Raw genomic sequence first — 24,988 nt, 5'->3', positions numbered from 1 at the left:
AACAGGAAGTCCAGGATCCAGTTGCAGAGGGATGTGTTTAGTCCCAGTGTCCTTAGCTTAGTGATGAGTTTTGTGGGCACTATGGTGTTGAACGCTGGGCTGTAATCATGTTACCATACTAGAACGCATTCATGACTGTATAAAGAAAGTATATATGTTGGAATCAATGAAAGACAGATTGGACTAAGAATATGGAAAGTTACTGAGAGTAGAAGCTTCATATTCTGTTCCATGTTTCTGAGGAGAGAGGTGAAAGGCAATTGTTAGTCTCTGACAAGGCAGGCTGCGGAAATGGGGAGGAGTAAGGAATGCGTCTCATGGTCAAATCAATAGATACATTGAGAAGAAACCTCTGGAGGGGGGCCAGAGAGGCCCACCACAATGTCTCTCCTGCTGCAGTATTATCTCACATACGTTCCACGCAAAGGTTTAAGTAACAGGCAGCGCTGTGGCTGCATCAGTGAGAGGAACCAATTCAATTCCTGCCTAGCAACAGAGATATATTGGTTGTCTAGATAAGGGGTTGACCACACCTATTATAAGGTTATAAAAATATGTGCTTGTGTAACCGTGTCTTGTCTTTGCAGCTGTATGACCCAATGGGTTAATAAACTTGGTTTGAGCTTTTTCTAGTTGTCCGGTTGAGTTTTTACTCAGCTTGTTCAGAACCTAACAATGCCATGCAAGATGACTGTCAAACGATGTTACCTGGTATAAGAGAACGCTGTTCTGGATGCTGAGCTCAGGGTCCAACTGACACAGATTCATTTAGGTGATAAACTTGACACGTGCCATGTATGCCATTTATTACAAAGACTCAATCAGTAGTGCTGGTAAAAACATATAAGCTCAGTGTGACCCGGGCCAGAACGGAATTCTGACCTCGTAAAAATCCATCTATCAAGGGTACATCTGAACCAAGTTCCAGCTAATGGCTCTGTCTGGATTTCTAGACTATCAAGGCACGTGTTTGAGTCTTTAGTATTCACATTCTCTATATTGGCATGGAGTCAGTACCCTAGTCCCTCAACTCCTATTGGCTGACTCCACCCACCATATGATCCCTGTCCAATAGGAGTATTATCTGAGCTGAATCAGGTGAGGGACAATAAATAAAACATCATGTGGACACTTGGCTGTAGCCAGAAACACACCAGAGGTTATTTTAGTTCAAGCGCCACATGTGTATCTGGCTGCAGCCATTCCAAGGGTTATCGTTGCACATTAAAAGAGTTATGATCAGACAATTACACATGGATTACAGGGCAACCACAATGCAATGTAACTGGGGTTACTAGAAGACAAGTAGAGATGGTTGAGCTAGATTAGAAGAACATGATCATCTTGACAATTACAGCCTGACCGATATGTTTTTTGGGGTCTGATACAATTATTTGGGGGACAAAACGATAATATTGGTGAACCGATATATCGGTTGGCTCTATTGACAATCTCCATGGACCTTGACTGGTCCCATACAGTGTGTGCTGTAGCCAACTCTTCTAACCCTAGGGCTGCGTTTACACAGGCTGATCATTTTCTGATCTTTTTCCACTTTAATTGCTCCTTTGACCGATCAGATCAGCTCTTCTGTCAATAATTGGGCAAAATATCAGAATTGGGCTGCCTGTGTAAATGCAGCATAACAAACACAGAAAGTAGGCTAAAGCACAAACAGACTGGACCACCAGGCTAACAGGGGCCATTGGAGTTGAGACAAGGTTCATACCGTGTCTTTCTGGGCCCTCACTACAATCTGTAGTTCACTGTACTGTAGGTTCTTCAGCTCTCTGTGGTGCTCACTGGTGCAAGACAGGAGTAATGGATTAGCATCACACACATTGTAACGTGATTGTGTGTGGGTGTGCAGTAGTGAGTGTATGTGTGTATGAGAGGGTGTTTGTCCATAGTGCAGAAATTACCTCAGGAGGAAAAACGTGAGTCTCATGAGTCATGAGTCGCATGAGTCTCAACATCAGTAATTGGGGGAGAACCTGGGAAGTAGAGTGAGATCAAGTGTATCATATTAAAATAACAGATACAGTAAAACCAAGGAGCTGATCGTGGACTACGTGGGGTGCACACCCCCATCCATGTCAAACAGGGCCGCAATTTGGCATGGTCCCTCAGATCCTCAGGAACTTTTACAGCTGCACCATCGATAGCATCCTGACTGGTTCTATCACCACCTGGTATGTCAACTGCACTTCCCTCAACCGGAAGGCCCTACAGTGGGTGATGCAGACGGCCCAGTGCGTCCTTGGGGGCGAGCTCCTAGCCATACAGGACGTACATGACAGTCGGTGTGTGAGAAAGGCCCCAAAAAATTGGCAAAGACCCCAGCCACCCCAGACATGGACCGTTCTCCATACTGCTGTTCGGCAGCCTGTGCTAGTTCATCAAGGCTCAGACCAACTCCTATACAACTTCTATTTCCTGACCATAAGATGGCTAACAACTACTGCTTTCTCTCTCTCACAGACTATCCACACTGACTCTATGCCCATTCACAGGTCTCTACCCACTGACACACACACACACCACACACACACACACACACACACACACACACACACACACACACACACACACACACACACACACACACAGCGCCAGTGACCGCTGCGCCACTCCTGCTACTGTTCACTATTACTCCTGTTTATATGTATATATTACTATATTACCATACGTATTTATATATTCCTGCTACCAGTCACTTTTCAGCCCTGTTTACATGTATATCCTACTACCAGTCACTTTTTATGTATACCACTCGAATACCCCTGTACACTGAATAAGGTACTGGCTCCGACCTGTCTATATTCACATTTTTAAAATGTTTTTCCCTCCTATTTTCTCTTATCTATATCATTAACACTATTACTGAATTGTTGGGACAGAGCTCTCAAGGTAAGAATTTCACAGTACGGTTTTACACCCATTGTATCCCGTGCATGTGGCGAACAAACTTTGAAACTATCATGAACACTGTTGGAGCTAGGAACACAAGCATTTCTCTACACCCACAATAATATCTGCTAAAAATGTGTATGTGCCCAATAAAATTTGATTTGAACAGTACAGCACTAACACTGCAGTACTGAATGTTACCACAAGGGGAGGCTAGACACAACACAGTTCACATATCTGGCTGATGAGTCCATTCCAGCAGGAATGATCGGAGGCTTACTGAGATCGGAGGACATGGATTTCCTGTCAGAATAGCAGGAAACATGTAAATCTGTGTTGATGTTGAATGACAGTTGTAATTCAATATACTGGGCCTAAGTATTGTGCTCTCAAATGTTCTGAAACATTGACCAACTGTGGCATTGATAGACGGAGGTAAAAAAATAAAATAAAATAAAGTTATCTTACCCATTTTCTGTCCCAAATGCTAGTTGTGTGAATAAGCTCTTAGTTTTGGACATGAAGCTCTCAGACTCGCTGCTGTTGAACAGCAGGTGGAAGGATGGACAGATGTCGAGGCAAAGAGAATAGACAGATGAACAGTAGATTTAAAGACAGCGTTGTCTGATTAAACTTACTGTTTGATATAGCCTACAGTGAAATACTGATATGCAAAGACACATTGGCAATGGGGTTGATGACTATTAGGCCTACAGGTCTTACCATCAAAGAAGCTGCGTAGTAATGGGCAATAAACCGAAGGGTCTTGCAGATCACTGTCCTCTCCTCGGAGTCAAAGTCCTACAAAGAAGATGTATTTATCCATCAATATGATCACTTTTCACAAAACATGAAATCAATAGAAATAGCCGACAATTGAAAACACAAATCTTAACAACTAGATTCTTCAGGGTGAATATTTTTTTTCAATGCCTTTAAACTGAGTGGTAGAAGTATAAAACACATCTCACCTGAAAGATATCAAACTTGCTGCCGAAAATCAGCAGTGGAACAGAGAAGGGGTTGATCAGCTCTCTGTCCTGTGCACCTTGTGCTGGGGACAATAAATGGCTACTTAAAAATGTGCAGTTTTGTCACACAACACAATGCCACAGATGTTTCAAGGGTGCATGCAATTGGCATGCTGACTGCAGGAATGTCCACCAGAGAATTGAATGTTAATTTCTCTACCATAAGCTGCCTCCAACATCATTTTAGAGAATTTGGCAGTACATCCAACTGGCCTAACAACTGCAGCCTACATGTAACCACACAAGCCCAGGACCTCCACATTGTACTAGGCAAATCAGTTTAAGAACAAATGCTTATTTACAATGACAGCCAAACCCTAACGACTGGGCCAATTATGCATCGCCCTATGGGACTCGCCAATCACATCGGGTTGAACTACAGCCTGGAATCGAATCAGGGTTTGTAGTGATGCCTCTAGCACTGAGATGCAGTGCCATAGACCGCTGCGCCACTCGGGAGCCCCAAATCTGGTTTCTTCATCTGCAGGATTGACTAAGGGGGGGTGGAGGGGGTGCTGAGGTATTTCTGTCTGTAATAAAGCCCTTTGTGGGGAAAAACTAATTCTTATTGGCTGGGCCTGGCTCCCAGGTCCACCCATGGCTGCACACCTGCCCAGTCATGTGAAATCCATAGATTAGGGCCCAATGAATTCATTTCAATTAACTGATTTCCTTATTTGAACTGTAACTCAGTATTTTCATTTTGGCCCACATTTTGCTAATTTTCTCATCTCCGAAGCATTTGATCTCAACACAATTTTCTGTTTCCATAACTAGAATATGTTATGAACAGAGTTGACTAGGTTTTGTAGACTTTAACTTTTGCCAAAGTTTTAAAAAATTGCGGTCTTTAAGAGTGTAAGGCTGAACTGAGTTATTGTACACGCGCACTTCACAGAGTAGGCGTTCCCTAATGGAAATATGCAACTTCATGCTGGAATGTATGGGATTAGAATGAAGACAGAACTACTTGAGTTTGTATTTTGAATTTCGTGGTCCACATTGAGATGCGTTGTTGCAAGTACAATTCGCAAATGTGTAATTACATTTTTGCAAGCTTGTGTCATGATGTGTGAAAGATTTAACAACGGTCGCAAACTTGTAACTTCATATTTGAATACATTAAATAAGATTTGCAAGTATAATTTATTTTCAGAATCAGAATTATTAAATCCATTTACGAGTATGACTATTCTGCTGTGAATCAAAAATACACTTGCAGATTTAGAATCTACGAGCGCTCAGAGTTCTGTCACTGTTGTCACGTTACCAAGAGATATTTAAACTTGTAAAATGTTTTGTAAATTTGTAGACAGATATTTGCAAATGGAAATGTGATTGGTACTCTGGATCTTTTACTCCTGACCAATCACTCCCCTCTGCCGAAACCGCCTAACCATTGGCTGGATTGTTTCATCAATCAAATCGCAGGAAGTAGCTCCAAATATGAGCAAGAGTGGATGAGGCAAATTAAACGAAAACTATCTACTTGAAAGTATTCGTCTCTTTTATCTGTGTACATCCATTTTTTTTTTTTGTGTGAAAAGGCATGGCAGTCGTTTGTTTATCATGTCGAATATAATGGTACATTTCAGACCAGTGTTAACAAGCTGTTCTCTGACATTCGTCCTAGTTTTACTATCAACTGGCTAGCTTTATCAGGCAGCGAGGGTAAAATGAATATACAGTATCAGTCAAAAGTGTGGACACACCTACTCATTCCAGTTTTTTTTTATTTGACTATTTTCTACATTGTAGAAAAAGAGTGAAGACATCAAAACTATTAAATAACACATATGGAATTATCTAATAACCAAAAAAGTGTTAAACACATCAAAATATATTTTATATTTGAGATTATTCTAAGTAGCTGCCTTAATGACAGTTCAAAATGCAGAAATACAAATTGTTGAAACTGTTTGCTCCCCTTTCTACCAGATGTGACATATAGGTCACATTGCATAACTATTGCTAGGTGTGTTTATTTATTTTATAAATATGTTATTTGGGGTCCCCTTGGCCAGTCCTAGTCACTGCTTAATTTTCATTCCAGGAAAACTGGGTCCATGGAATGAAATGGTTATAGTTCAATAAGTGAAAACAGTATCAACAATCTTTTGACAAACACTCTGTGTTCAGTCTGTTTGTAGATGCTACGTTGGTTTGGTGTTTGTAAAGGACCTTTAAAGGACAACCACGCCTCAAGTATTCCAGACCGGTCTGCCTGTTTTAAAGTTTGAATGGCATTTCTATCTTAACTAATTGGATACCAACCTGTTTTGTTTCTCCAGCTAAAAGAAATGTCAATCGGGGAAGGATCAACACTTTTTCTTTTATTGAAAATAAGTAACATATGTAAAATAACAAAAAAAACATAAAACACATGAATTGCAACAACAAAATACATTGAATGAACAACAAAATAAATAAAGTTGTGGTTTATACAAAACATGAAACAGAAAAGTAAAACACTGATAAGATAACAAATGTGTAAACTTTAAAAATAACCCCCCAAAAAGTGTACTGAGCACTTAATTCTTACCATTGCTTTCTTTTTTTTCTTTTTTTCACATACTGACAAACATGAAGGTTATGGTTAAGATAGTGTACTGAGAATAGCTACACAGAGGCAAGGCATCTACTTCTGATATCTGTTCTTGAATTTAGGTTTTTGGTTTTGTCCTTTTGTATCCAAAAACCACTCATGGTGACACTTGAAGAGCCTTTGACACATTTCATATTTTCTCACACTGCGATGTGCAAAATTATATCATTTCAGCCCACTACTTGATGATTACTCATAATTTAAAAAGAATGCCATTCTACTATTCAAACTGGGCACTTAGTGACATCAAAAGTCTGTATACAAAGCAGAAAAGATGGAGAGCATGTCTTCTGGTACCTAACTTCACTATTGCTTAAGTGTCTAAATACTGTTGCACTATCTTGAATTATTTTATACTACAACACATAACTTTACATGGAAAGGCTTGTACAATGGTCAGGCTAACCCTCCAAAAAGGAACTACAGAGAAGCAGCAAACTCAACGAGGAGGTCTAGGTCTATACACACATACCGCATGAGTAAAACATCCTCCCTTATGGAAATGTAGAAGAGTGAGTGATTCAATGTCAGTAAAAGGCTTGCGAAAGAAATCAAATTACTTTATGATCATCATTCATACGTGAAGTAATGATAGTGGCCACAGCAAATGACGCTTTGACAGTAAAGCTCTTTGCAGTCATGTTGTCTGATACAATTTCAAAAAGTCCTTGTAAATAAACACTAAACAGACAGAGGCCCCTTTGAAAGAAGACCCACCACCTTTCCCCAACCAAGGCCATTCAGGGTGGACATCTTGTAAACTATTATGGAGTCCAGAAAAAGAGCATGTTACTGTATGAATTGTTACAGTAAATAAGGCTGATTCAAAACAGCCCAAGCTGAAACAAATAGGGTCATAGTCAGATTTTCATTTCCACTTCCAGTTTGCAAAGACACCACATATCAAGTAATGCAAATCATATGAAATATGTCACTCAGGTCAAGGACCAGGCTTAGGCTACATACAAGCAGCACTGTAATGTAACATAGTTTAAAATTGTACTGTAATATAGTCTAAAACCGTTTTAAACAGTATCAAAATGGTTTTGTGTGAATTGCATATCACCATAACAATGTAGTTGATTCGCTGGGTACATAACTGCTCAGAAAAGTTGAAATTCAGTATTTTAGTCAAATGTGTGCAGAAAACAGATAGAAAACATATTACCAGCAAAACAGATAAATTGCCATTCAAAATACAATACATAACATTTCTTGAGTTTGCTCCACAGTACACTTATTTCACTTCAGGAAACTTGGCTCACATAAAAAAAAAAATCTGTACTGTTAGCTTTGGTAAGTTTGAATTACTATAGTAAAAGAAGAACATTTGTTTTCCTGAAAGCAATTGTTTTCATACAATCGACAACTCCTACTAAATTAGTATGATTAATTTCAATGACACAAACAAGTTTTCCGAAAGAGAACGCTCTACTCAGTCGATCTTGATCCTAAATGTCAATGCTACTTGTTGCGACACAAATACAAAGTGTTCACTGTTTAGCTGGTGCCAGTACGAAGGGTAAGAAGAAAGATGGGAGGCACTCTAGAAGTTGTCTTTACCACAGGGTGTGTCTGTGGCCAGTTTGCATGGAGGAGGATGGTAACCAAACTCCAGAATGCAAATATGCCCGGCTAGAGTTCGACCACACACATTGCTGACTGCCACTCCTCTGTGTGTATCGATTGATGCGAGCTGCTTGACTTAGTGGTGTTGTTCATGTCCATTGACATTAATAAATAATATGCCATTTAGCAGACACTTAGTCATGCGTGCATGACTGTACGTCTAAAGAGAAGGGAAGAAATCCTGCTTAAGGCCTGTCCTGTTGGGTTCTGACATACAGTAGACTATAGGGTGGTGGATCTTCATTCAGAAAAATTCAGAAAGAGGGGAAATTGTTCTTTGAGGCGGGTGTTCTACATTTGAAGCTGCGCAGAGGGTGTGAATGTCACTTCTGGGGGATGGCACTCTCTTCTCCACTGGGGTGGATGCGGTTGAATTGCAGGCCTCCCAGGTCTCTGGCTGACCCAGACCCTGACCCTGACCCCTCAGTGGGGGCTGAGGCGGCAGTGTTGCCCCTGGCTGAGGCTGTGGGGCCTGGGAGGGCCTCCTGGGGCCCCTGAGAACCAGGAGTGGGCTTGGGTGTAAGGGGGCTAGTCAGGCCAAGGCTGCTCAGGGCATCCAGGGTGCCATCAGGATCCACCATTACATTTATCACTGAATGAGAAATACAGGAGATTGGTTCAAATGGGTGAGCTTGTGTTTGATTGGGATCATACAGTATATGATAAAGCAAGTGGAATGTATATAGTGAAACAATGTGTTTATAAGTCTGAATCTATAAGTCTGAATCAATGTGTTTATAAGTCTGAATCTATTTGCAATACTACTGCCCACAGAGTCTTCTTAGTGGTGGTCTACCATGCTATCTTACCTTGTAGCTGCTTCTCCACTCTCTTCAGCTCCACGAGGATAGAGGAGATCTGCTGTTCCAGGAGAGAAAAGGGGAAGGCAGGGACACGAGAGAGGAATAAAAGGTTGCTTCGTTATGACAATTTATTTATAAAAATAAATAAGGAAAAAATACATTTATAACCCGTTTCTTCCTTACCTTGTTAGAGGTTTTGAGAAGTGGTATGTCGCTCTCAGATCGGAGTTTGCTCTCAATCTCATCCCAATTCCTGTCCTTGTCTTTGAACAATATTCTGGAAAAATCATAGACCATAAAGTTGCTTTGCTTAATATCTCCTTGATCTCTCCTTGATCTCTCAGATATACAGATATAAACAACTTAAAGAGCTTGATTGTTACCGTATTTTTCCTGCTGTTTTGTCAACAGACTGCCTGATTTTAGCTGACAGCTGAGAGACAGATGTGAGCAGCAGACTGTCCACCACCGCCTCATCCCTGTTCCATGTGCGTCTGCGGAGGGCAGAGTGGGAGTCCAGGCTGTCTGGGGCGCGGGGACGGAGCTCCACAGGGCGTCCGTTTATCTCAGGGGCCTTGTTCTGCACCATGGGAGGGATCTTCCTGAAGTTGAGGCTCTCGTCAAACACACGGTCAACCAGCTGTGAGGGGCAGGGGAAGACCTTGTTAGTTATATGGGGCAGCTATATGATTGTTAACCATGAATGGAACATTTATACTGTATCTTCTCTGTATGAATGTATGTATGCTATGGCCATGCTACAGATTAACTAGGTTATCATAGTTATGAGTTACAAAGTTATGAATTAGGTATTCAAGAAGTTGGCAGGGAAAGATCAATGAAAGCTTGTTAAGAGAATGCAAATACACCTTTTAGTCATATCTGATCAGTATACAGCAGGCATACTCAAAATGGGATACAAGAAATGCCAGTTCACAGTCCACACCTTCGGCAGCAGATCAAAGACAAAGTGATGCTGAAGCAGAAGCCATTGAGGGTTAGTAGTTTAGAAAGGGAAGGAAGGAAGGTAGGAGAGAATAAAGTAAATGTCAAGCACCTTTTGCATGCCCTCCTGCGTGCGGCCTACCTCTTCGCGGGTATCGATGGCGGAGCCGGGCGTCGTGGCGGCGGTGCTGACCGTGGTGCTGGGAGCCGTTCCAGAGGAGCTGACCGAGTCGATCTCTCCGGCCACGTCGTGGATCTCCCGGGCGAGGATGGCCAGGTCCTTGGCCAGGTCTTGACTGATCCTGCGCACACAGGGAAATAACCTATGATACATCAGACGGGCTGCTGGAACTGGGCAGAGAGTGACACTTCAATAAATCAGTACACACAAACAGATGTCTCACAATGATATAAACCAAGACTACTCATTAGACATTGAGAAACATCTGCATGTCAGGCTTAACAAAAAGCAATTAGTTGAATGTATAATTAACTGACACAGCACAACTCATAGAACCATTCTACATGCTGTCCACTAGATGGAGGTAGGACCATTTTCAATGTGAATTAACAATATTCACTTGTAAATGATCACATCCTTTACAAGCATTTTATGTAAGGAACCTGAACTTCAAAAATGCTTCACTAAGAGCTGCTTACGATAACCTAATATTGTCCTCCATTACTTTAAATGTCCTTGTCTGATGCGTAAGAAAGTCCTTGTGCTTGCTCTATGAGGCTGGTTGAATCAATCCTTTTCTCACTGCTGTCTGCTCAGTTCAGTCTCCCTGTGACTACTAGATCAAGTGGAAGATATGCAGGAAGAGGAGGGGTGCAGGGAAGAGGAGAGAGACAGTGACTGATGATAAACCAGCCTTTCCATGCAGGAGAACACAGGAGCTCTATGTCTAAGATGGTATGGTTCTATCTCATGACCACCATACTGTGTGAAAGTCCCTGCTGAGTCGGGAACCATTTATTACAGCTTCACAGAACAGAGTCAGTTAGAGTGGACTTACTAAAGATGACCGTTGTTTGATCAGAGAGAAAACACTAAGCCATTCATTGGGCAGCCCTATCTACAGATAGTATCTTATTTACCAATTGTGCCATGTCCATGAGGCATATAAACTGAACTGAACTTCCTTGTGGATTCAAATAACAAATATTTGTGATATGAATGAGTAAAAGTAGATGGATTCTTGTGTGTGTGTTTGTGTGTCCCCCAGCTAGCACATTTGGTTCCATGGAAGTTGTGGGAACTTATGTTTTTTGTTTCCCATTAGTTCTGGGAATGAAGCCATACGTTTCCAGACCGGTAAAACTGAACGTTTTTTAAATGAACATTTTGCCTGTTCTGGGAGTGTACATTTTTAGGTTGCAGGGAGGTTCTGACAACTATTTACTATGGTTCCCTGAAAGTTTACGTTCTGAGAACGGAAATTAAAAAGGTCATTAAATAATGTTCTGAAAACATGTTTCAATAATGCTTTTAATAATGCTGCTAGCTTAGTTTGGGTTAACTGTTTTGAACTCCATGTACAGATAGGGCACATGGAAATGAATTTGCTTAGGCATCAGTCATATTGATTTTTTATTGTGGCACTGTGTCGGTGAGATTCAAACCTATGATCTTCTATTATCTATCCATGGAATTAGTCCACTGCACCACCAGGATGGAGCTCACATGTCATGTTTTTTTAATTCATACAAAGCTGTCCATTTTAGTCTATTCAAACAAGCCCCAATTTTAAAAGAAAACAATCACTCATTGAGATCAGGCATGGCCAATTAGTGGGGGCAGCCAACTCACCTGAACACACTTAACAACATAGGTGGGAATTTCAGTACTTCAGCATAACGTTTTCTACAGGTTTCCTTATGGTTCTATTTAAAGTCATGTTCTCAAATTGTTATGAGAATGTTAAGAAACACCTTTCTTCTGTGGGAATTTCAGTACTTCAGCATAACGTTTTCTACAGGTTTCCTTATGGTTCTATTTAAAGTCATGTTCTCAAATTGTTCTGAGAATGTTAAGAAACACCTTTCTCCTGTGGGAATTTCAGTTCTTCAGCATAATGTTTTCTGCAAGTTTCTCAGAACACAAAAAACATTAGTAACGTTCAAAGAACGTTCTAAGAATGTTATTTAAAAAATATGCATTCCGTTCTCAGCTTCAACAAAACTCTTTCTATCTTCTAAGAAACATATGGTTCTCAGAACATTATGTGCTAGCTGGGTATCCTGTACCGTTCCCAGAACGTTGTGGGAAGGTTGTATGCAAAACAACCATAGGACAGCCACGCTCTCACCAAGCTCTAAGAAACATATGGCTCCTAGAACATTATGTGCTAGCTGAGGTGTGTGTATATGTGTTTGTGTATGTACCCGTGCAGTCTTGTGTATGCATGTGTGAGTATGTGTAAGTCGGAGAAGATGAGTACCTGGCAATCTCCTCGCTGTGAGCAGTCCAGTCCTTGATGTACTCCTCCTGCTCCCTCATGCGGTGTTTGAGGACCATGCCTCCAGGGCCAACCTGACCAGAGTTAAGGCTGCTGGTGGAGCCCCCTAGTCTGGTACCCCTCAGGACCGAGTGGGGGCGCAGGGTGCGCCCAGGTTTGGGGGAGTTCCTGTTGGAGCCAAACTCCTCCTCTGAGGTGGATCCGTACTCTGGGGGCAGCCGTCTCCACCTGTTAGAGGCTAAGGTCAGGGAGAAAGATATAGTTATCAAGAGATAATTTCTGTTTTGTTTGAAGTTATTTCACTCACTCAGAAAGCACCGGATGCTCACAGTGTCTAAAGCATTCTATCTTAAAGTTAAAGCCAAGCAGATTTCTGTAACTCTGACCTCTAGACAAATCATAGACAAGATATTCTGTAGGCTGATAGCCTGACATGAGGCTGGTGGAATGTAGGCTGATAGCCTGACATGAGGCTGGTGGAATGTAGGCTGATAGCCTGACCTGAGGCTGATGGAAAGTGGTCTGATAGTGGAAATGTATATGGTTTTAACAGTGGCACATAATCAAGGTATACTACTTGCTCTCTCCCTCTAGCTAGACAATATTAACATATATTGTTATAGTAAGTTATTGTATTGTGGCCACAGTGTCCCCCGACCCCCTTGACTCAGCCTCCAGTATCTATGCTGTAATAGTCTATGTGCCAGGGGGCTAGGGTCAGTAATTCTCCTGTTTTATCTGGTGTCCTGTGTGAATTTAAGTATACTTCATCTAATTATCTCTTTGTTTCTCTCTCCCTCTCTCCCTCCCCTCCCAGAGGGCCTGAGCCCTAGGACCATGCCTCAGGACTACCTGGCCTGATGACTCATGTCCGTCCCCAGTCCACCTGGTCGTGCTGCTGCTCTAGTTTCAACTGCTCTGCCTGCGGCTATGGAACCCTGACCTGTTCAACGGACATGCTACCTTGTCCCGGTCCAGCTGTTTTTGACTCTCCCTCTCCCTCTCTCTCTCTCTACCACACCTGCTGTCTCGACCTCTGAATGCTTGGCTATGAGGTGCTGATCTGTTGCACCCTGTACAATCACTGTGATTATTATTTGACCCTGCTGGTCATCTATGAACGTTTGAACATCTTGAAGAACAATCCGGCCTTAATGGCCATGTACTCTTATAATCTCCACCTGCATAGCCAGAAGAGGACTGGCCATCCCTCAGAGCCTGGTTAGTCTCTAGGTTTCTTCCTAGGTTCCTGTCTTTCTAGGGGAGTTGTTCCTAGCCACCGTGGTTCTACATCTGCATTACTTGCTGTTTGGGGTTTAAGGCTGGGTTTCTGTATAAACACTTTGTGACATCTGCTGATGTAAAAAGGGCTTTATAAATACATTTGATTGATTGTAATGTATCTTCCTAGGTAGGCCTGAATCCAGTGCTTGACTGTCTCAGTTTCCTGTTTCCAGTGACGACACTCTTTAAAAAAAAGTTGCTGTCTAGAACCTAAAAGGGTTATTCAGCTGTCCCCATAGGAGAACCCTTTGAAGAGCCATTTTTGGTTCTAGGTAGAACCATTTTGGGTTCCATGTAGAAACTTTTCCACAGAGGGTTATATTGTACATGGAACCCAAAAGGGTTCTACCTGGAACCAAAAAGAGTTCTACCTGGAACCAAAAAGGGTTCTCCTAAGAGTGTACTGCTCTTAGGAAAAGAGTGTACTGCTCTGTTAGAAGGTGAGGTTACTGCCACACTCATGGTGGATTAGTTACTTATCTTAGGTAATGTGTTAAGCCATCCCACTGGGCAAAAACTGGTTGAATCAACGTTGTTTCCTCGTCATTTCAACAACAAAAAAATCGATGTGATAATGTTGAATCAACATGGAAAACTGATTAGATTTGCAAAAAGTCTTTGAACCTAAATCCAATAACACAGTGATTTTTTGTTTGTTTGTTGATTTCACATTGAATTCACGTTAGCTGACAACTCAACCAAAGGTAAAATTAAAAATAGACGTTGAACTGATGTCTGTACCCAGTGGGATCACAATGTCACATCTGCGCCTAATGGCCTAATGTAGCCTGTACATGGATGACCTAATGCTCTCTCTAGATTTCAAATATATGAATTGGATTCACTGCAATAACATTTTACTTAACTACATGACAAGTTCTAATATGCTATGACAATGTCTTAAATTCATATTTCCACTAGGCGGAGTACAGCCACTAAATAACACAATCCAGCGCTTCCTACAACATTTGCTCGTCTTGCATCAGCAATGATGTTAGGTTGGCTCAGTAACACTTGATGTAATCCTTTTGGCTCTGTAACTCTTAGCTTATTGGCAATTAAGACTGAATAAAAGATTGGTCAGCTTTTAGCCAATAAGAGTGTTTGGGCAAATAACAATTCACGTCTATCCAATTTGAAACTTGTGTCCATTGTAATTTAGGGTACCTCTACATCTAACAGACATAAACAGTTCCAATAAGATATAAGGTTGGAGTAGAGCATTAGGGTTATCATTGTAGTGGCAGGTTGAAGAGAGGGACACATCACACACACACTTAACACACCACACTAAACACACCACACTAAACGCACCACACTAAACACACCACACTAAACACACACACACAGAGCTCTCTCTGGTACAGTACCCATGAGCTCCTCCTCTGAAGGCTCAGGCTCAGGCTCAGGCTGAGGTCTCTCTGAACAGGACAGACAGCCAGACAATGAGAGTGATTTACACTGATCACAACACACACATGGACAAGGACAAACAATGACCAAGAAAGGACAAGAAGCTACCCAAAAACTGCAATGATGTAATAGTGGAAAAATCATAAAAATTCCTTTACACCAGAATGGGGGGGAGACAAAGGGCTGGGAAAAGAACACACATAGCATTTGACTTGCTCCTTTACCCCTTAACTGTTTTTTACATTAAATAATAGAATACTGAATGTTTCAAGCTGTACCTTATATCAGAGGGAATGTATCAGAGATGAGAGCAGGATCTCACCTGAGGGAGTGCTGTGGATGGAGGGGCTGATTCTGGACTTGGCCTCAGTCAGCTTGGACACACTGTTGGCCCTCATGCGAGGAGCCATTTTGTTGTCGGTGGGGGTGGAGGAGCGGAGTCCCAGACGCAGGGCGGTCTCTGCAGACAGGCGAGGGGAGGAGGTGCTGCTCCGGCCCACAGTACACTCTGAGTCACTACGGGCCGAGATGGAGCCCAGCCGCGTCCTCCTGGGCTGGGCCAGCATGTCCAGCCGCGAGGGGCCTTTACGACCAGACGGAGGCTTGGATGTGGAACTGGTGGTGGACACCTCGGAGGCCACAGACATCCTGTCTGCATCAGGCAGGTCTGTGTCGGACGTGTCCCCCAGCCGGGCCCGGCGGAGCAGGGACGTTCTGGTAGGCCGTGGCTGGGGCAGAGAGGCCTGTTTCCCCAGAGAGGAAGCTGTGGCGGCCTGGAGGGTCTTACTGGACTTACTGGAGCTGGTCTTGCTGCTGGATTTGGCCTCCAGTTTTGAATGTAGCAGGTCATCCGTAGAGGTGAAGTGGCTGCGGCCGTACGAGCGACTATACAAACTCTCCTGGTCAGAGGAGAGGATGTCGGAGATGGGGAAAGACGAGGTCTGATCGTCATCCGTGAGGTCCTGGGATGGTTGGCGTGCCCGCGAGGAGGCAGGCTGGACGGAGCGGCGGACATCTGGCCGGCTGGGATCAGTTCTGGTCTTGGTCTTTCTCTCCAGGCGCTCGCGGGCGTTGGTGCTGGCAGCGGTTTTGGAGGTTGAGCTCAGGTTGCTCTTCTCCTTGTGCAGGCTGCTTAGGGAGCGGCGTTTCTGGTGGGCTGTTTTCTTCTCTCCCTCCCCTGCCACCTGGCTATAGGTGCTGGCCGTGTCCACGTCTGACTCGGGGGAGATGGAACCTGCCCGGTTGGCTCTGTCCAGCTTGTTCTCGTCCCTCAGCTTGGCCTCCAGGAAGGCCATGACAGCCTCTGTGTCCTTCAGCAGGGTGGCTGTGTCCATGCTGCCCACAGAGTCGCTGCGCTCGCGGCCCAGGACACCAGCACCACATTTGATCCGGGGGATCAGCTCAATGGGCACCACACCACTGGGCTTCTCGATGGTGAAACTGCCCTGGCGAACCAAAGGTTTGCCACCTGACTTCTCCCCCCCGTCCACTCCTTCTTTGATGTGGTGCTGAATCCTGTCCTCCGCCCGCCTCCTTCTCTCCTCGGACCTCTTCTCACTGCTGCTCATAGGTCTAAGAGGAGGCTTGGAGGTGGCCTGTAGCGGGGCCTTGGTCTGTTTCTGTTTGCCCTTCATCATATCCCCCTCCTCTATGGAGGTAAAGCACGCCCCGTCTCCTTTATGCTCCACCTGGCTCTTCTCCTGGGGCTCCGTGTCCTGTTTCTCTCCGATCTCTGAGCGATGCAGGCCTAGGCCGGACAAGCTCTTCCCTGGCTTAGCCCGGGGGTCGTCGATAGGGAGCTGGGGGAGGGTCCTGCGTTTGCGCTCTGTGAGACTGGAGGTGGCAGAGCTGGCGCTTCGGATGGACACGCCCGACTCAAAGGCATCCGCTTCTGGCAGAAATAAACAAAAATAGTAAAGCTACATTTCTAGTTTCCTGCTATTATGTGAAGAAAATACACCTTCACAAATACAGATGCAGATCCACATGATCCTGGTTTTGATAAATATAGGAGCCCTACTATACCTCTCTGCTGATGGACGAAGGCAGGTGACTCAGCCCCAGACCCTTCTGGGTCAGTCCTGGTGTGGTTAGCAGATAGACTGGCCCACTGAGACACCCAGCGACTACTGCCCACTGCCACCGGGTTCTCAGACACACTCTGACGAGAGAGAGAGAGAGAGAGAGAGAGAGAGAGAGAGAGAGAGAGAGAGAGAGAGAGAGAGAGAGAGAGAGAGAGAGAGAGAGAGAGAGAGAGAGAGAGAGAGAGAGAGAGAGAGAGAGAGAGAGAGAGAGAGAGAGAGAGAGAGAGAGAGAGAGAGAGAGAGAGAGAGAGAGAGAGAGAGAGAGAGAGAGAGAGAGAGAGAGAGAGAGAGAGAGAGAGAGAGAGAGAGAGAGAGAGAGAGAGAGAGAGAGAGAGAGAGAGAGAGAGAGAGAGAGAGAGAGAGAGAGTTATCCTAGTCTCTCTTGACAGACTCATGGCACTTCACCCCATTCAGAGATACAGCGGCTATGGGAAGAGACAGTTAACCTAGCAAATCAACACATCCCCGCTACTGGCCACATAGAGCTGGAGGGAGTATCCACATGTAGCAGGGAGGACACAGAACACAACTCTGCTACTGGCCACATAGAGCTGGAGGGAGTATCCACATGTAGCAGGGAGGACACAGAACACAACTCTGCTACTGGCCACATAGAGCTGGAGGGAGTATCCACATGTAGCAGGGAGGACACAGAACACAACTCTGCTGCCATTCGTTCACCTCTGAATGGTCTTATGTTTCAGTGATGAGCCTGAAGAGTTAAATCATATTCATTATGTATTAGCTGATTCATATTTTAAACTAAGCATGGGAATGTCAAATGATCGGTCTCTGGCTATATCCATTTTTATTAGTACACTCTAGTGCTACTGAGGAGAATATATTGTTTTCACAAAGCCAAAGTGTATTCCTTTGCATGGAGTCCTATCAGAAAGTCACAAGCTAAAGCAGAAATAGTAACTGAACAGAATAGCAGAAATAGTACTGAACAGAATATTGAGATCAGGGATCCACATAGACTATTGTAGCCTACTGTATATACAGTCTCCGTCCTCCCCTCGTGCTTGAATGGAACTTGCCTGGAGGGGGAAAAGTGTCATTCTCATCGCTCTATGAACTAGGTCAGGCCCTGAGTGGCCTACTCTGTCAATAACAAGGAAGTGGTCAAGTCAGGGAGTGCCTGGCTGACACAACTAGTCCACTACTCCCCTTCCAACAGAGTCATCTTAATGCAATCAGGAGCTCCTGCTTTCCTCCATTCAGAGTAAATAGATATGCCACTTTAGACAGGCCTCTGTCACTCATTTCTGGTTTGTGCATCATTTCCCTCAGAACGCGAAAACAATGGGAGTTCCACTGGAAAATAAATGCTATTTTGGCATATTAACACTCAACAGTCTTCAGAGGCTGTCCCGTCCCTGAGAAGGAATCTGAGGGTCACAGAAAAAAGACAGCGAGCGACTCCACCCAACTACGTCAGGGTCATAGTAATGAATCTCAGTAATGTTTACATTTCTCAAGCATCACATCACTGAATGAGATACAGTTGAAGTTTACATAAACCTTAGACAAATACATTTACTCGGTTTTTCACAATTCCTGACATTTAATCCTTGTAAAAATTCCCTGTTTTAGGTCAGTTAGGATCACCAGTTTATTTTAAGAATGTGAAATGTCAGAATAATAGTAGAGAGAATGATTAATTTCAGCTTTTATTTCTTTCATCACATTCCCAGTGGGTCAGAAGTTCACATACACTCAATTAGTATTTGGCAGCATTGCCTTTAAATTGTTTAACTTGGGTCAAACATTTTGGGTAGCCTTCCACAAGCTTCCCACAATAAGTTGGTGAATTTTGGCACACATTTCTCCAATAAGTACGATCTTTGTCCCCATGTGCAGTTGCAAACCGAAGTCTGGCTTTTTTATGGTGGTTTTGGAGCAGTGGCTTCTTCCTTGCTGAGCGGCCTTTCAGGTTATGTCGATATAGGACTCGTTTTACTGTGGATATAGATACTTTTGTACCTGTTTCCTCCAGCATCTTCACAAGGTCCTTTGCTGTTGTTCTGGGATTGATTTGCACTTTTCGCACCAAAGTACATTCATCTCTAGGAGACAGAACACATCTCCTTCCTAAGGGGTATGACGGCTGCATGGTCCCATGGTGTTTATACTTCCGTACTATTGTTTGTACAGAGGAACATGGTACCTTCAGGTGTTTGGAAATTGCTCCCAAGGATGAACCATAATTTTTTTCTGAGGTCTTGGCTGATTTCTTTTGATTTTCCCATGATGTCAAGCAAAGAGGCACTGAGTTTGAAGGAAGGCCTTGAAATACATCCACAGGTACACCTCCAATTGACTCAAATTATGTCAATTAGCCTATCAGAAGCTTCTAAAGACACAACATCATTTTCTGGAATTTTCCAAGCTGTTTAAAGGCAGTCAACTTAGTGTATGTAAACTTCTGATCCACTGGAATTGTGATACAGTGAATTATAAGTGAAATAATCTGTCTGTAAACAATTGTTGGAAAAATGACTTGTGTCATGCACAAAGTAGATGTCCTAACCGACTTGCCAAAACTATAGTTTGTTAACAAGAAATTTGTGGAGTGGTTGAAAAACGAGTTTTAATGACTCCAACTTAAGTGTATGTAAACTTCTGACTTCAACTGTAGATGCTATGGTGACTATGATGACTAAAAGCTGTGAGAGATTGGGTATAATAATTTGTGTCTCCATGGAAGGGGTGTTTTACCTCAGATGGAAGGCAGCTTGGTTTTTCAGTTTCTCCCGTCTCTGTGGTCTTCTTCCTCTCCTTCTTCTCCTTCCCCACTTCTCCCTGTTGGTGTTCTACTGGTCCTGAGACAGACGGATCCTGGTTCTGCTCCACCCCAAACACCTGAGCATCAAGAAAATAAAGAGCTTGATGACTCATCACTGCCACTCACGGTAGTCTACTACATAGACAAAGGTGGCTGATATTGGACCAACATGAGGGCCAGTTGGATCAAAGCACTGCCCCTATACACTTCACACATCCACAACGGACATGTAAAAAGACAGGGAGCAGTGTGCCAATTACTGTGTCAGCTAATTATAGGAATTACCATCATCACACTTCCCAGCCTATGCTCTAAATAAATCTGACAACCAATGCCCCACCCCCTCTCCACTTACTCCATGCCCCAATTGCCATCTTTTAAGTCCCATATAAATATTTAATGAGTCAAAAATGACATCTCAGGGCTACATGTTTAAGAGTTTAAACAGCTTTTTGGGGGGAATCTTAAACTGGCAGTAAATCCTTACTTCTCTACTTCTGAGACTCGCCCTTTGAGAAATCTTTTCATTCAGCATGAGAAAGCATGCAGGCAGCTGTCACATAAGCAAACCGGTGGTTTTCTAAACTCCCTGGAAGACAATGGAATAATGGAGAGAGCTCGATGGTGAGCCCCATTAGATTCGCTCTACAGCGGTATGTAACATGTGGAATGCTGTGGTCAGAGTGAGCGCTAGCTAGAGGCTAACCTTGTTTTGCAGTAAAGGTATTATGATCATAAACTAGTCCCTAGGTGTCAATAGAACAGTTCATTTGGAAGAAGGCGAGGATGGATGATGACACTTCTGCTCATCTTTTCTAAATTGTGTATGCTTAAGGGAGTTACTCATGAGTCTTATGAATGAGTCTTGTGCGTAAGTCTTATATGAATGAGTCTTGTGCGTGAGTCTTATGATTGAGTCTTGTGCGTGAGTCTTATGACTGAGTCTTGTGCGTGAGTCTTATGATTCAGTTTTGTGCGTGAGTCTTATGATTGAATCTTGTGCGTGAGTCTTATGATTGAGTCTTGTGCGTGAGTCTTATGAATGAGTCTTGTGCGTGAGTCTTATGATTGAGTCTTGTGCGTGAGTCTAATGAATGAGTCTTGTGCGTGAGTCTTATGAATGAGTCTTATGATTGAGTCTTGTGCTGTGTTAACTGTGGTTTTTATTATGGCAGCTGTTGCACTGGATTGTGACAGCCAGGTTATGCAGCAGGTTATATAGCTCACTCTCTCATTGTGTGTGGCTGTTTATATGAGCTAATTAGAACAGAGAGACTTAAGGGAAATTGACCGCCACATCAGGGCAAAGACCTATGCTGCTGGGTATACCATTTCCTGACAGTAACATTTCCTTGTTAATATACCATTGAAAATGTGTATATTAGTGAGTGCCTGATCAAGACCTTCAGGGTATAAAAGCTTTAGACTACATATTGTACAATGTAAATATTTTAAATTGGTCTCGCAACGACCACATTCAGTTGGAAATAAAATACATTACAAAATGAAATCTAATGTACTTTTACCCATGGGTCACAGAGCATCAGAGGACATAGTAAAATGCTTTTCATTCGGAAAATAGCGATGTAATAATTCATTATGACAGGTCATTACAGCTTCAAAAGCTCAGCATGCTTAGTGGATGTTATTTATGGCGGACATTTTAGAAAACTGAAGAAAAACAACATGACCTTTTATACAGTTAATTCAAGACACATAGAACTTGGCCATTCTTACATTCAAACCAGGTCAGCTTTCCTACCTGCAATCGTATTCACAGCAACCCAACCCATAAAGATAAATCCTTGAGGTGTGTGAAAATACTTCAGAAAGCTGACCATACCTTGTCTATCATGCGCCTGGCCTCCTCCTCCTCAGGGTTGCGGTTCTCCAGCTCAATGGTGTAGGTTCCCTTATCGCTCTGGTCATCCTCCTGCTCCCTGTCCCTGTCCCCCTGAGACCGAGGGGTCCTCAAACCCTCCTCACTGGGGCTGGGCTCAATTGTCTGGTGACCTGTACTGACCGAGCTCCTTCCTATGCTCTGGTCCTCAGACCTCTGCTTCATCAGGACCCGGGCGGCCGTGGGGGCACCCGCTATCAGGGCCGCTGATAACGGGGCCTTGCTGAAGTCTGTGGCTGTGGTTGTGGTAGAGGGAGACTTAGGGTGGGAGGGGGGCGTGGGGCACAGAGCCTCCCCGGCCGCGCCCCCAAGCAGCGGTGCAGTCTGCGAGAAGGAGTAGGATCGTCGCTTGCGGGAGTTGTCATCATCGTAGAACTCGATCATGAAGGCGGTCCTGTTGCTGGTGGTCCGGCCCCCCTGACCCCCCTGTCCTCCCTGTGCCACCCTCAGCCTCTCCTCCAAAGCCAGCCTCCGGTTGCCGAAGCGCAGACCAATTCCGTTCTCGGAGTCGCTCTGGGTGCCATCCTCATGCTTGCTGCCTGGGAGGGCAAAAAGAGGAGAGCACATACCTGAGTTACTGTGCATACAGGAAACACTAAACATCTAACCTCTGACCATTCAACTGCTAATTATGACTTAGAGTGAGAAAGCGAGAAGGACAGGCCTCCATAGCCATCTATGATGCAATCCAATATGCGGCAGCACTCCAGACTTCACCCAGCCACAGTAATACCAGCCCTGCCTCCTCAGTGGGCAGAGGGGGAGAGAGGAGGGGGTTGGAGGAAGGATCAGGAGCAGGAAGGGTGGAGGGAGGAGGGAAAGTGGGTATTCTTTAGCGGGGGCTCAGGAAATAGCATGAAATCAGACCTGACAGTGGTGGGTTCAGAGGCAGAAATCACCAGGCCGCTCTGGAGACAGAGGCCTTTCATGCAGCAGCCCCAGACAAAGGAACTGTTAGGAGCCTCACAGCGCTGCCTGTCTCTGAGTGACTAGAGCTGGCTGGCCCGGCCCCACTTGAGACAGACTGCAACTCCTCCACCTCATCACACACAGCACATAGACACATCTAGCAAAAACAACACAGTTAACCCTACTACACAGTACAGAACAAACAGCACAGTTAACCCTACTACACAGTACAGAACAAACAACACAGTTAACCCTACTACACAGTACAGAACAAACAACACAGTTAACCCTACTACACAGTACAGAACAAACAGCACAGTTAACCCTACTACACAGTACAGAACAAACAACACAGTTAACCCTACTACACAGTACAGAACAAACAACACAGTTAACCCTACTACACAGTACAGAACAAACAACACAGTTAACCCTACTAAACAGTACAGAACAAACAACACAGTTAACCCTACTACACAGTACAGAACAAACAACACAGTTAACCCTACTACACAGTACAGAACAAACAACACAGTTAACCCTACTACACAGTACAGAACAAACAACACAGTTAACCCTACTACACAGTACAGAACAAACAACACAGTTAACCCTACTACACAGTACAGAACAAACAACACAGTTAACCCTACTACACAGTACAGAACAAACAACACAGTTAACCCTACTACACAGTACAGAACAAACAACACAGTTAACCCTACTACACAGTACAGAACAAACAGCACAGTTAACCCTACTACACAGTACAGAACAAACAACACAGTTAACTCTACAAAGTACAGAGGCACATCCAATCAAATAACGTTATTAACTGTAATATACAACATCAGGAGACAGCCAACAAAACAACAGTTAACCCTACTACACAGTACAGAACAAACAGCATAGTTAACCCTACGACAGAGCACAGAACAAACAGCATAGTTAACCCTACGACAGAGCACAGCAGCGTTAACCTTACTAAACAGCACAGCAGCGTTAACCCTACTACACAGCACAGCAGCGTTAACCCTACTACAGAGCACAGCAGCATTAACCCTACTACACAGCACAGCAGCGTTAACCTTACTACACAGCAGCGTTAACCCTACTACAGAGCACAGCAGCGTTAACCTTACTACACAGCAGCGTTAACCCTACTACACAGCACAGCAGCATTAACCCTACTACAGAGCACAGCAGCGTTAACCCTACTACACAGCACAGCAGCGTTAACCCTACTACACAGCACAGCATCGTTAACCCTACTACACAGCACAGCAGCGTTAACCTTACTACACAGCACAGCAGCGTTAACCCTACTACACAGCACAGCAGTATTAACCCTACTACACAGCACAGCAGTATTAACCCTACTACACAGCACAGCAGCGTTAACCCTACTACACAGCAGCGTTAACCCTACTACACAGCAGCGTTAACCCTACTACACAGCAGCGTTAACCCTACTACACAGCAGCGTTAACCCTACTACACAGCACAGCAGCGTTAACCCTACTACACAGCAGCGTTAACCCTACTACACAGCAGCGTTAACCCTACTACACAGCAGCGTTAACCCTACTACACAGCAGCGTTAACCCTACTACACAGCACAGCAGCGTTAACCCTACTACACAGCACAGCAGCGTTAACCCTACTACACAGCACAGCAGCGTTAACCCTACTACACAGCAGCGTTAACCCTACTACACAGCACAGCAGCGTTAACCCTACTACACAGCAGCGTTAACCCTACTACACAGCAGCGTTAACCCTACTACACAGCACAGCAGCGTTAACCCTACTACACAGCAGCGTTAACCCTACTACACAGCAGCGTTAACCGTACTACACAGCACAGCAGCGTTAACCCTACTACACAGCAGTGTTAACCGTACTACACAGCACAGCAGCGTTAACCCTACTACACAGCAGCGTTAACCCTACTACACAGCAGCGTTAACCCTACTACACAGCACAGCAGCGTTAACCCTACTACACAGCAGCGTTAACCCTACTACACAGCAGCGTTAACCGTACTACACAGCACAGCAGCGTTAACCCTACTACACAGCAGTGTTAACCGTACTACACAGCACAGCAGCGTTAACCCTACTACACAGCAGCGTTAACCCTACTACACAGCAGCGTTAACCCTACTACACACCGACAAATGTCAAATCTCCAAACCTCACACAGTGTAAAATCACACAAGACCA

The 24,988-nt window shown here is 44.0% G+C and overlaps 1 protein-coding gene across 18 annotated transcripts in view; it reads right to left on the bottom strand.

The window, feature by feature from the left end:
- Positions 1 to 6,253: 6,253 nt before the first annotated feature.
- The window catches only part of cep170aa (centrosomal protein 170Aa), a 67,714-nt gene continuing 48,979 nt past the window's right edge, over positions 6,254 to 24,988 (bottom strand). For 3 of the 18 annotated variants that reach the window (XM_090212926.1, XM_090212934.1, XM_090212930.1), the window contains 10 exons: positions 21,798 to 22,393; positions 19,888 to 20,031; positions 17,108 to 17,243; positions 15,405 to 16,973; positions 12,368 to 12,623; positions 10,066 to 10,225; positions 9,362 to 9,618; positions 9,162 to 9,255; positions 8,985 to 9,036; positions 6,254 to 8,767 (listed from right to left, as the gene is read on the bottom strand). In XM_090212926.1, the coding sequence (XP_090069052.1) occupies positions 8,499 to 8,767; positions 8,985 to 9,036; positions 9,162 to 9,255; positions 9,362 to 9,618; positions 10,066 to 10,225; positions 12,368 to 12,623; positions 15,405 to 16,973; positions 17,108 to 17,243; positions 19,888 to 20,031; positions 21,798 to 22,393 (3,533 nt within the window). In that variant the 3' untranslated portion in view covers positions 6,254 to 8,498. Of the gene's footprint in view, positions 8,768 to 8,984; positions 9,037 to 9,161; positions 9,256 to 9,361; positions 9,619 to 10,035; positions 10,247 to 12,367; positions 12,624 to 15,039; positions 15,091 to 15,404; positions 16,974 to 17,107; positions 17,244 to 19,887; positions 20,032 to 21,797; positions 22,394 to 24,988 lie in introns of all 18 variants that reach the window. The other 15 variants (XM_090212918.1, XM_090212921.1, XM_090212924.1 and 12 more) reach the window with 11 other exon arrangements.

Source organism: Oncorhynchus mykiss, chromosome 20 (genome assembly GCF_057628025.1).
Source record: "Oncorhynchus mykiss isolate SJ-2025 chromosome 20, ASM5762802v1, whole genome shotgun sequence".
Taxonomy (NCBI): Eukaryota; Metazoa; Chordata; class Actinopteri; order Salmoniformes; family Salmonidae; genus Oncorhynchus; species Oncorhynchus mykiss.
This window is presented reverse-complemented; position numbering and strand designations above follow the sequence as displayed.